Source organism: Malaya genurostris, chromosome 2, assembly GCF_030247185.1.
Source record: "Malaya genurostris strain Urasoe2022 chromosome 2, Malgen_1.1, whole genome shotgun sequence".
NCBI classification, from domain to species: Eukaryota; Metazoa; Arthropoda; class Insecta; order Diptera; family Culicidae; genus Malaya; species Malaya genurostris.
This window is the reverse complement of record NC_080571.1, coordinates 239288761-239301128: the sequence shown is the minus strand read 5'-3', so window position 1 is coordinate 239301128 and position 12368 is coordinate 239288761. Positions and strand designations below refer to the sequence as shown.

Below are 12368 nucleotides of genomic sequence, written 5' to 3'. Positions count from 1 at the left end.
AAATCAGCATTAAAACTGTTCGCTAACGTTTTACCACCAGTTACAACAAATCTAGCGACCCCTTGTAAATGATAAAAATAATCTTCTCGAGCAACACTGTTTAAGTTGCTATGGACTAGTTGCCAAGGAACCCCAAAACAAATAAACATGTTTTGAAAGCGGTGGAATAGTTCTATTAGTGTTCGGTTGATTGCGCAGCAGTGGAAACAGTATTTCACCTTGTTGGCCACTATTCGAGGATTACTAGTGGAATTCCACAAAGAAATCATTTTACCGTACGTTATGTAGGTACCGCAGAGCACTAGCCTCGCTCAGCTCGTTGTCGGTCATTTCCATGTCTTCCTCATTGGTTTGCGCTGAGCTGTCATCACACAACGGTTTCAAGTCAGCAGTGAGTTATGCATCCCAATGTCCCTAAGACCTGAATTTTAAACTTGCCTTTATAAAAGACATAGCTCATACTCCTCAATTTTTACATTACGCTCGAGGCAGGTAAATCCATTTAAATGTTCCGTAATATAATAACCGATCTGAAATTCATTTTGTTTACATTATCTTGCCTTCGATATGCAGTAACCAAGGTTATGGTGACTGTTATTCAAAATCAATAATATATCCACTTGTGCAGCCAGTTTAAAAAAAATCACTTGCGTTTTCGATTTGACATTTCCAGTTACTGAGGGGTAGTTAAGTTTACGATACAGTTTTGATAGACGAGTGGCAGGTCGTGTCGTCGGCTGAAGGGTACAATTCAATTCACCATAGTTACTGTTTATTATTTCCATAAACAGTGGAGGTGTAAAAGCAACTGACCGACTAGTAGTTGGTTCCGATAACGTAAAAGATTTACATCAAACAAAAAAATACTGTGCTGAGTTACAGTTTAAAAAACCGCAATAGAATGTAACGTGTATGTACGAATGTACATTGCGAATATTGAATTCTATTCAGGATCTCAGCGTTAGGATGCAGTTGACTCCAATGTGGTAAATCCGTTTTATTTCTTATTGCTTGAAAACGATTAGTAATTTATTGGTTCAGTTTTTTTCAGCAAAAACTGCAAGGCTCATAAAACGTTTCAAACGTAAGCTGAGACCGGAAGCCATGGATATACCTTTACTAGCATTTATATTAGACATTTAATAATTTGAAAAGCGACTGTCAAGTGTAAAAATTTGAAATATGACTTTCATACGTGTGATGGACCCAAGTCATGTCACGGCTCAACAATTCAAGCAAGATAAACAATCCCAGCTTTTCTCAAGTGTGTCTCGGTCAGAACCGAGACTAGGCGATGTAAAATCTTACACGATGTAGTCAGACTGACTGTTATGAATAAAAAAATACAATCTACATGTACAATCTTTCTTAATGATTATCTTTTCCTGCAAAAATATGCGTTAGTATCAATATATGTGAACGAATCGGCTCGATACACCTCGTAATCACAAAAATGGTATTTCAAATTTCAAGCAGTAGTGGGAAAGTTTCAGTTCTACCATCACAAAGTGTTCTTCTACTAGTGACAAAAAACAGATTTTGAGAAACAGAAAATAAGAGTAAATTGAAAAACTTATTGATTATTTACTCTCTGCAAGTACTACTTTTTCATCCATCAGGGACACCACTAGAAGACGTTACAAGAATTGTGGTCTCAGATAGGTTGTTTTGGTATTCTTCGTTTCCAACCGTATGAAGTGTGTAATATGAGTTGGTAGGTACGTCAGTAAACGAGTGGAAAACAACAAACGAACTATTTCCGTCTCGTAGCAACTTCAATGATGCGTTGCCAGATATGATATATTTTTTGATTTATACCAAATATATTATATATCAATATGGATCACTTTAACGAATTCAATACAAATCGAAAAGGACATCACAGTAACACCGACGACACGACCTGCCACTCGTCTATCTAAACTGTATCGCAAATTTAAGTACCCCTCAGTAACTGGTAATGTCAAAACGAAAGCACCTGAAAAATTATTAAAACAGGCAACACAAGTTGATGAATTATTGATTTTAAATAACAATTAACGAAACCTTGGTAACCGCTTATTGATGACTTGAGGAATGTAAACAAAACTAACTGCCCCGAGGGGAAAATCCTTATTTCGCGGCAAGTTGCAAGTTCTGCAGCATCACTAGACGTAGTGGATCGATTAGTTCAGCTGGGGCTCGAACATATGAAAAATTTGTTGTAAGACTAGCGCAATCAGGTTGCTGTATGTGACCAAGATCTTTTGTATGGAGTACCTCTGTTCCGAAACTTTTTATCAGTCCAATCATCGGAATTCAGTATTGAAATATGAACGATCAAACTGAGTCGATTCGGTATATTCGTACTATTCTACGAGATGCATGAAACTCGAGTGCAGCAAATCAAAGATACTTAAATATTTGAGCTTTATTTTTTAATCCATTCCAGAATCGTACTTCGTTAACAGGTACGAATACACATATAATCTGAATTCATATTTGTTTTTTTTTAGACATTCGAGAAACTCCTCTACTTCTGCTCTGTTATTTGGAGACCTTCGCAAAACATATGTAAAATTTGATGAACATGAAAGGCACTTGAAAAGTGCGGGAATCAAGCTTCTTAGGATCTGATCAAAATTATAGGTTCTTAAGTGCACATTGTAAACCACCCACAAAGATAAGTTTCCTTCAGATAATTTGATAATTTATTCTCAAGCTGAAAATAGTCAGTAACTACGATTCCGTAAGGCGTCTGGAACCTGTTGAAGTAGTCAAATGTCATTTCAGATACATTCAAACAATAAATTTTTTCGTTTGTTCCGTGCAGACTGGCACGAAATTTCTAGTTTGATGACAATATATTAAGCTATAGTGATGTTTCCGAAACTCGATTGGATATTCCTGAAAAGAATGACCAGCATCATAAATGAGTTAAATAACACTACATTACAGGTAGAGCTACTGGATAGCAATGATGATGATATAAGATGACGCATGTCTGTCATGTCAGATTTAGATATTGGGCACCCAGTTCCAGTCCCAGTTCGGTTGGTGCAAATCCAAAAAGTTAAACTTGTAGAATGTGAGAGTTTCTGAATCAGTCACCAGTTACGTTGAACGTCCTCAGAGGGACGAGTCGCCGGCCGATGGCTCGCGGCACCTTGTACAGCTACGTACATTCTCGATTTCTTTAGAATAATCTTTCGTTTTTATTAGTTTGGCACTAATGGCACACAATTTAAAATAATATAACTTTCTCAAATGGTTTGTTTATTTATTATGGGGCTCCTTGGTAACAAGTTCGTAGCAACTTAAACAGTGTTGCTCAAGAAAATTATTTTTATCATTATCAAGGGGTCGCTATATTTTTGGTAACTGGCGGTAAATCGCTCACGAACACTTTTTATTCAGATTTTCCTTCGGAGTGCCTGGTCGTGTCGTCGGTAACACCATCTCGTGACGCTCAAGGCTATTAGTTCAGTCAAATTTAATAGTTTGCGTTTATCGTGCACCCAGAAGTGAAATGTCACAACTAATTGAGCATGATGCCCAAATAGAGGTGTGAACATTTTCATGTGTTTTTTCTGACGAAAGTAAATATTGCCTAAAAATAATGTAGAATTACGTTCTTTAAGACCTATCGTCTTAATCACCAATAAAAATGAAAATTTTCGGAGGATGTTTCACTTTTTTCAATTTCATTTGTAATAAATGTTCATAGTGGCAGCACTGTGTATTTAAAATCAGCATCAAGCCGTTCTTCTTTCTAGTGAATTAATGTGTAAGCAAAAAAGATTTGTTAACTGTAAACTTACTATGATTTCGACCTGTTTGTCTCACGGATAAACAGTAAATTAAAGACATCGAGCTGTACCAGTAGTGCCAACTGCATTACAAACAATAATATACCGTAGTATTACATATCTGCAGTTCAATGAAATGCTCTAAACAAACTGGACTGGAATCGGGAATCATTATCACAGTAAACCTGAATACAAATGGATTATATTTTCAAATCAAGAAATTGCAATACTTAATTCGGAAATGTTGGTAAAATTCTGGAATAAGCATTAAGATTAATTCGTTTAGTTCTGCGTTTACATTTCACACTCATTTATATAAATAGGGATTTTTTATATAACAATGTGTTCTCTTCCGAGTTAGTATCAGATTGCTATTATAAACCGTATTTACAGCTTATTTTTTCGTGCAGTGCATATCGAGAAATATTCCATATATTTGGGTTTGATTGATTCAGTGTACTGAATCCATGGCTGTCATATGTGCATTAGAAAATTTGTAGTGTATTAGTAACCTTTTTTACCACCGCACTTTACTGTGATGTCCCTCGTGAATCGCAAGAGTGATCCATATTGATATATAATATATTTGTTTATACTCTGTTTCGATAAAACAGAGGAATGGGCTACACTCAAAATAATAATCATATTATAGTTACGTGAAAAGTTATGTGAATATTTTCCACCTACTTTTCACGTAGGTTTTAATGGACTGGCATTTAAAAGCTTTTTAATGCATAATCCAGTAAAAGTTACGTGTTTCATAGGTAAAATGTAATGTACTGTTCATATCACATTTATCTATCAGTTCATATCAAATTTAGATACCAGAAAATTACTATTTTATATATTGGTTGAAGTCGAAAGGGAGATTCCAGATTTTGATATAAATCTATGAAATGAAAAATGCCATGAAATATAAAACATTTATTTCAGAAAATTGTCATATAATTCCAATGGCTTAAGAAGTAACTAATAACGTCGTGGTATCTCAAATCGGCAAGCCTCCAGAAATCGTTTATGTTGTCACTGCCATCCAACCGAAGCCGAAGTCGAGATCCAAGAACTCCCACAACACTACCGATTCAGGTTGAAGTCGCATTACATGGTTCCAGTGTCTCTAGCTTCATACCGACGGCCTGTTTAAAGCATTCGGCAGGAGCGGGTAAACTTCCGGACTCACGCAGGCACTCGGTCCAGTTGAACACATGGAAACTTTCATACTGGAATGGTCCGGTCGATGGAGTAAAAAATTGTAATTAAATAACTTTTCTCGCAAATATTTACACTACTTACACTTCGAGGGCCACTGCTCGCCATTTTCAAAATCAAGTTTTTCACACTGGAAATCCACGTAGATTGTTTGACGTTTGGTCAGTTCACGTAAACCTTATGTGATGACTATATTCATTTTAGGGGATGTTCGTATAACATTCATTTTCGTCACGTAAAATATTCAATTTCAAGTGAATCGAACGTGAATTTTTATTTGAGTGTAGGCCAACGTGATGATTTGATGAACCAAATAATATATATATATATATATATATATATATATATATATATATATATATATATATATATATATATATATATATATATATATATATATATATATATATATATATATATATATATATATATATATATATATATATATATATATATATATATATATATATATATATATATATATATATATATATATATATATATATATATATTGTATTTGATGTTCAGCACGTCCAAATTTTTCTCACGTCCATTGATAATCACATTGAGATTATTATTGTTACATTTTTGTTTTACTATGTAGAATATGTTTTATTTCAATAATTAAAGATTTGATATTTTAGACTAGCCAAATCAAACTGCAAGCTGTTTAGTTATCCTCAAACAAGCAATAATCGAATTTTGAGTATCAGTTTCTGAATATAACACGATTACGTTGTATTTGTAGTTTCATACCCGATTACCGACGGGTATTTGTCGTGTTCGGGTACAGAAAAATTGATGTTTGTCGGGTTCAGATCAGGTACGGGTGCCGATTTTCTCATTTTCAACGGGTACGGTTCGGGTTCGGGTAAAAAAATCTAGTCGAGTTTTCAGAGCTTTTTTTCGGGTTCGGGTACGGGTAAAGATTTTTATTTTTTACCGTCGGGTTCAGATTCGGGCCAGAAAAACTTTCTGATTCTATTTGTGGGGTTGGGAATCGAACCCAGGCGGGCTGCGTGGAAGGCATCGACTATCCCATCACGCTATACCCATCTCCAACGCATTGTTTTCTCTTAATTCAATTTAATCTCGGCTTCGCGTTGGGAACAAGTAAAAGTTTTTTTTTTCAAGCGGGTACAGGTCGGGTTCGGGTTCGAAAAAATGCTTATCTGACCATCTCTGCACTGAACTTCAACGATTGTATCGGGTCATTTATTATTTCCAGTAGTGAAAAGTTCGGAAATCATCTAAAATGCCGACAAGGAAATAATTTCGCCCTTCCTTTCTATCAATTGAAGTATCGTTTTGTTTGTTGGCGTGGAACGCGAAGGGCGAAACTTACGAAAACAAATGGAATGATAGTTTCGCACGTCATTTGTATTACAAAGATTGAGATATTCGTAGAATCAAAATTTCTAGAAAAAAATTGTAAGATTTGGAGTATTTATTCATAGGAAGGAGAAACTCGATTTGTTTATATTTGTAAACTTCGCCTTTCTTTGAAAAACAGCTGATCTAAGTAAAAAGAAGTTAAATAATAGGTAGTTTTTATTTTCTGTGAATGTAGAAAAACTTTAATAGGCAGATAGTATATTTTCTGAAATCGTCCTTAAGTTAAAATTTACTTTTTTTTGCGTAGCACTACTTACTTTGGAATCATTTGTAATGAGCATGTAGTTATCAAGACAGTCATACTAAAAAAACAAACCATGGTCGATAGCAACAGCTCATGCCTTCAATTTAAAAAAAAATAACAACAAATAAAACTTTTGAAACGAAAAAACAGTAAAGTGATTAATTGTTGAAATGTCTACGATAGACAAAATGTGTCGTTTATGCATGGCTCGAACAAATCTTATTCATTCCATACTTCAGGATAATCTTCTGCAAAAGGTTGCGATTTGCATTAGCATATTGGTAAATTAAATTTTCTACAATCAAAACATCTTATTTCATGAATTGTCTTTTAGATAAACCCCGATGATGGAAGATTTCCACTAGATGTTTGTGCACTTTGTGCCTTGAAAGTAAAAGATTTTTTCGAATTCCGCCAAAATTGTCAGAAAGTACAGCTACTTTTCGAAAAGAATTATTCATTCGAAGAAAATCGTACTTCAACCGATCTGGTTCCTAAAGTGGAGCAATGTTTTACGCCATTGTCGAATGAAATCGAATCTATAGAAATCACAAACGTAGAAGTGGAATTTGAAGCGCCCATAAAAGGAAATGAACAAATCGAAGAATATGAGTTGATTACTGACCAAGCTTCTGAAGTCGAATCAGAGTTTGTAGAGCGGTTGGATGATACACAATTTGAAGACAATGAAGAGAACCTTATAGAGCACGATGAACTACATTCAGATACTGCAGAACCCGTCGAATGTGATTTCGATGATCAACATATCGATTCCGTGGTATCGAAACATGATTATGAAATGGTTGAATTATTAAGTTTTGATAGTACCAGCCAAAATGAAAGCTTAGTTAACACTTCTTCGTCCAATATTCCTTACATTTTGTCTCCGCTCCAAGAAGACTTTCAGAAAGATGACGAGAATGTTTCTAAACCAAAAAGATCACAATCACGCACGAGGAAAAAACGAGAACGGATCACACCAAAGCCACAACGAGATGAAAAGGAAATCTATCAGTCACTCCTGCTGAAGTGTGATAAATGTGGGAAACTTGTAGAACGCAATCGAATGGAAGGTCATGTCAATCGACATGAGGATATTCGACCGTACACCTGCAATGTAAGTGAATGTGGTACAAAATTTCATTGCAAAATTGCTCTCAGATTACATACACAAGGTCGTCATAGTTCAAATCGGTTACCATGTGACATATGTGGGAAGATTTACAGTTCAACGAAAACACTGTACCATCATAAAAAGGAGACACACTCCGAAAAACAGTTCAAGTGCGATCTGTGTGATTTGGCATTTGTTTCGAAGTAAGTTCATCAAGGTCTTTGGTTTTGTATAGAAAAATACATGAATATAAATGTTTCAGTGCCCGATTGAACCGTCATAGAATGACTCACAGCGATATACGGGAATTCAAATGTCCACATTGTCCGAAGGAGTTTTACCGTAGTAACAACCTTAAAGTTCATCTTCGAAGCCACACAAAAGAAAAACCTTTCGCTTGTAGTATGTGTCCAAAAGCTTTTGGGTACCAGCGGTTATTGAAGGATCATGTTGCACGACGCCATAATTGATTCTAGAAATTAATTCATTCATATTCCTTTATTAAATGAATTATTTAAAATTCACATTACTAAAACTTTTACGTTGTTTTATTATTGGTTAGATGGAAGGGTAAGGAAGGAGGTGGGGGACGTGGGAGGGAGTGTTATCAACGTTTTGTTGACTCTGCGGGCCACCTCCCGGGGATGTTTTTCGCGGTCCAGTGCACACAACGGACGGACCTCTCAGCACAAAAAGCATCGTGCTTGTGGGTCCACCGGGAATGTTTTCCGCGGTGTTCAACATCACGTCGGCTATGTTTTTAAAGATTTCGAATTTGAATTCTGTCTTTCAAAAATGGCATGTAAATGTGAAATAAACACTTGAACCGCAACGATATCGTGCTTAAGATTCTCTGATATCGCAACGAAACTTAAATCATTTAGCTCTGCTGATTCTCTATATTATATTGCAAACGGATGAATTGTTGCTTGATCATTGCTCCAATATTGACTTTGAACTGCACCCTGAAGTACAAAACTAAAAATTTTCTGAAAAATTAATGAAATTACAATTTCTTTTTCATTCAAATTAGATTCTGTATTTTTAAGGAAATTAGATTGTTGTTTTTTTTTTTAAATCATGAGTTAAAAAGTTTTTTTTACTTTTTCGTATAAATATGAAATGAATTCTTCTGCTGGTTTGATAAGATCTCAATATTGTGCCTGATAAAAATAATCTATCACACAAAATTTATCTCAGCCAAATCACTTTACTTGAATTCGGCTAAAATGCTTCTCTCAAGTTCATATATGGTTGAACAACTATTGAATTCACGGAGTTAAAAATGTTTTGATCTTCTTGATGAGTCACATACTAACATTTCTAAATATGTATTATTATACATTGCTAAATATCTGTTATTATTTCTCTCATTCGAAACATTGCTCTACTGGTATCATCTCTGTCGAAATATTGAAGCACCCAGTTTTCTATCGTTTTATTATTGATGCACCACGCTGTTTTTTTTTGCGTTTTCCTCGTCCATAGTTCTTCTGGTCGGGACTCGAACATACGACCGCTGCCTTGTAAGACCAGCGCACTATGCACTGAACCGCCAACCCGGGTGTAACGAGGAAAAGCTCACCCCGAATATGAGATTCATTTTTTTTTAACAATATTGGGTATTACAGATTATAGGATTACAAATCATGCACTATTTTCGATGTACTTTTTGTTGTAGTGGAAAAGAAGTGTTAAGCCTTTATAATTGAGCTTTACCTATTTATTTGTTTATTTATTTATTTAGGTATACCCAACTAACCAAAAGTTCGGATAAAAGGGACTGATTTGGCTTAAGCAGCTCTCAAAGTTAATCAATAGCCTTCTAAGCAGCCCATTTTTTAAGTAATTATCCAGACTTGAAAGTTCGCGCGACGCAGCGGAACGAACTTCTAAGTTGCTTCTAGAATACATTGTTCAGCTTCTATGCAGCGAAAAAGTTCACGCGGAACTTGTTCTGTATTTTCAAGTTGCTAAAAGTACCACGTGCACTCTTAAGCAGCGAGAAAGTTCACGCGGAACTTGTTCTGTCCTTCGAACTGTCAAAAATTACCACGTGTTTTCTTAAGCAGCTAGAAAGTTCACGCGGAACTTGATCTGTACTTTCAAGTTCTCAAAAGTTCCGAGTGTACTTTTAAGCAGCAAGAAAGTGGACTTTTTAAGTAATTGTGGAACTTCTGGTTGCTTGGGTAATCAACAGACACAATATGGTCCTAATAATAATTTCTAGTAATACACAAAAAATTCCAAGTATCCTACAGCGTGATAGATTGAAGTCGAATCCTAATGAAACGCAATTGAATGATCTCTGCAAGCCAATAATAGCATTGTTAGCACCGTAGTTAGTTCGTCGTAAAGGAAGTCGAAGAAATGCACTGTTGCGAAGAACACGGGGTCGTACGTTGATATTAATTTCGCGGAGCAAAGCAGGGCAGTCAATCCTATCGGTCAAAACATCTGCTATCAATAAAGCACGTGCAACATCTCGACGAACTTGTAGTGTATCGAGACCGATTAGTAACCCGCGACTTTCGTAGCTTGGTAGTTTGTGAAGATTGTTCCACGGTAAGCGCCGTAGAGCGAAGCGAATGAATCTGTGTTGTATCGATTCGATTCTATGAGCTCCGTTAATGTAGTGAGGGTTCCAAACGACAGAACAGTACTCCAGGGATGAACGAACACGTGAGCAAAACAGAGATTTTAAACAGTACACGCCTGTAAAATGTTTAGCCATCCTCATTACAAATCCTAGGTTGTGAGAAGCTTTAGAAACGATATAACTGATGTGTTGCTTGAATGTCAGTTGCTCATCGAGAAAGACACCAAGGTCTTTAACACACGTTGTTCTGACTTTCGGGGGTCCTTCCAGAAAGTAGTCAAAATAAAATCGTTCCTCTTTCTTCTTCGAGAACGTAATGGTCGAGCATTTGTCAGGATTCAATTTCATACGGTTTACTTTACACCACTCGGCAAAGTTCAACAACTGTCGTTGTAGAAAAGCTGCATCTACTGGACTTCGAATGTAATAGTAGATTTTAACGTCATCGGCAAACGATAGACGAGGGCCCTCTAGAGCAAAGTTAACGTCGTTGAAGTACAGTAAAATATTAAAGGCCCGAGATAGCTACCCTGCGGAATACCGGACGAAGCGATAAACTCATTGGAAACGTGATCGCCGATATTCACTGCTAACTAACTAACTAACTAAGACTAACAATGGAAACAACATTTTTTTTGCAAAATTTTTTTTTATTCATCAACATAATCACCTTTTAGGGTGATACAATGGTTCCAACGTCATTTGTGTCGGTACGACCACGTTTCCGCGTCATTTGTGTCGGTACGACCACGTTTAAACTCGGCGAACCACCGACAAATCGTTGCTTTTGATGGACAAGAGTCCGGATAACATTTTTCAATCCATTGTTTCGCTTTCACGGTGTTTTTACCCATTAAAAAACAATGTTTTATCAAAACACGAAACTCGTTTTTTTCCATTTTTTAAACAAACTACAAAACGACTTTACTCAAACCTCGATAACTTTCTGGCTGTTTCTGGTCGGATCGACTTAAAATTTTGCCCAGTTTCAAGCAATTCGATCTCATCCCAATAATTGTGAGTAAAAAGATTCGTTAAATGTTTTGGTGTTTTTGTAAAAAAATTTGTAAAATTCTTTCGAATACGCTCGATCCATACATATCCAATGGCTTGAAGTAATGATTTTTAATTTTCACTGTTAAAAAAAAAATTTGGTTAAAATTTATGTATTGAAAAAAACAAAAAGAACTATTTATCCAATTCCCCCCTGTATCAACGGAGAGAAAGCAATCTATCGCTAAAGTCAACGAAGTTTCATAATCATACCAATAGTACTAACGATACTAATGCACTACAATGTATTCATGAAAATTGAATCTTACTCAGGCTATCCAACCGATACAAGCTCATTATTTTTATTTCCTTTCATTAACTACGGGGTCATGATATTGATCGCTATTTTCACATGCTCTATCTAATGGGATACTATAATCGCTAAGCCGATTCAATCACTAAATCAAAGATGAATCTAATCATAGGATAGAACCGAATCCATTGGATGACAAGTTCTTAGAGCGAAGTTTAATCTAATGTTATTTGTGAGTTATTTGTTGTCGTAATGAATCAAAAATATTATCTAGTTTCAAGCAATATGTGTGATTTGAGAAAAATTCTAATGAGTATAAAACAAAACGAAAATCAAACAGAAAAAAAACAGATAACAGTTTTAATTTGAACTGGTAATCGTTCTGCAAGCTAGCTAAAATGTTGTCTTGCAAAGCTCAAATCGGCTTTTAGTTGAATGAATCATTTGCTTGAAGCTTCATTGAATTTTATTGAAAACGATTACAAATGATAAATACGAATGAATCGGATAAACTCCAGTACACTGACTCAAGTCACGTTTTCGTTCGTTTGTTGATACGGCATACGAGAACAAGCCATCCAAACAGGTTTCATCATCACAAAATCCTTCCAAGCGAATTATTTTCTTTCTACTGCCGATTTCCATCGTCTTACTAACATTAAATAAAGAAATTCACAATTTCTGTACCGAAAATAAGGCGTTGATTCGATTTG

General features: G+C 35.5%; 1 protein-coding gene across 1 annotated transcript; it reads left to right on the top strand.

Moving 5' to 3' along the window:
* The first annotated feature begins 6706 nt into the window (after nucleotides 1-6706).
* On the top strand, nucleotides 6707-8285 carry LOC131432720 (zinc finger protein 836-like). The gene is made up of 3 exons (XM_058599190.1): nucleotides 6707-6917; nucleotides 6971-7953; nucleotides 8013-8285. The coding sequence occupies exons 1-3, from the start codon at nucleotides 6807-6809 to the stop codon at nucleotides 8218-8220; spliced, it is 1302 nt and encodes a 433-aa protein (XP_058455173.1). The 5' UTR covers nucleotides 6707-6806; the 3' UTR covers nucleotides 8221-8285.
* Nucleotides 8286-12368: the final 4083 nt, after the last annotated feature.

What these genes read in the sequence shown, in the direction of transcription:
- LOC131432720 (XM_058599190.1), top strand. Translation starts at nt 6,807, where the DNA reads ATGTCTACGATAGACAAAATGTGTCGTTTATGCATGGCTCGAACAAAT. An exon ending in CGATTTGCATTAGCATATTG is followed by an intron (nt 6,918 to 6,970) that starts GTAAATTAAATT and finishes ATTGTCTTTTAG; the next exon opens with ATAAACCCCGATGATGGAAG. An exon ending in GATTTGGCATTTGTTTCGAA is followed by an intron (nt 7,954 to 8,012) that starts GTAAGTTCATCA and finishes TAAATGTTTCAG; the next exon opens with TGCCCGATTGAACCGTCATA.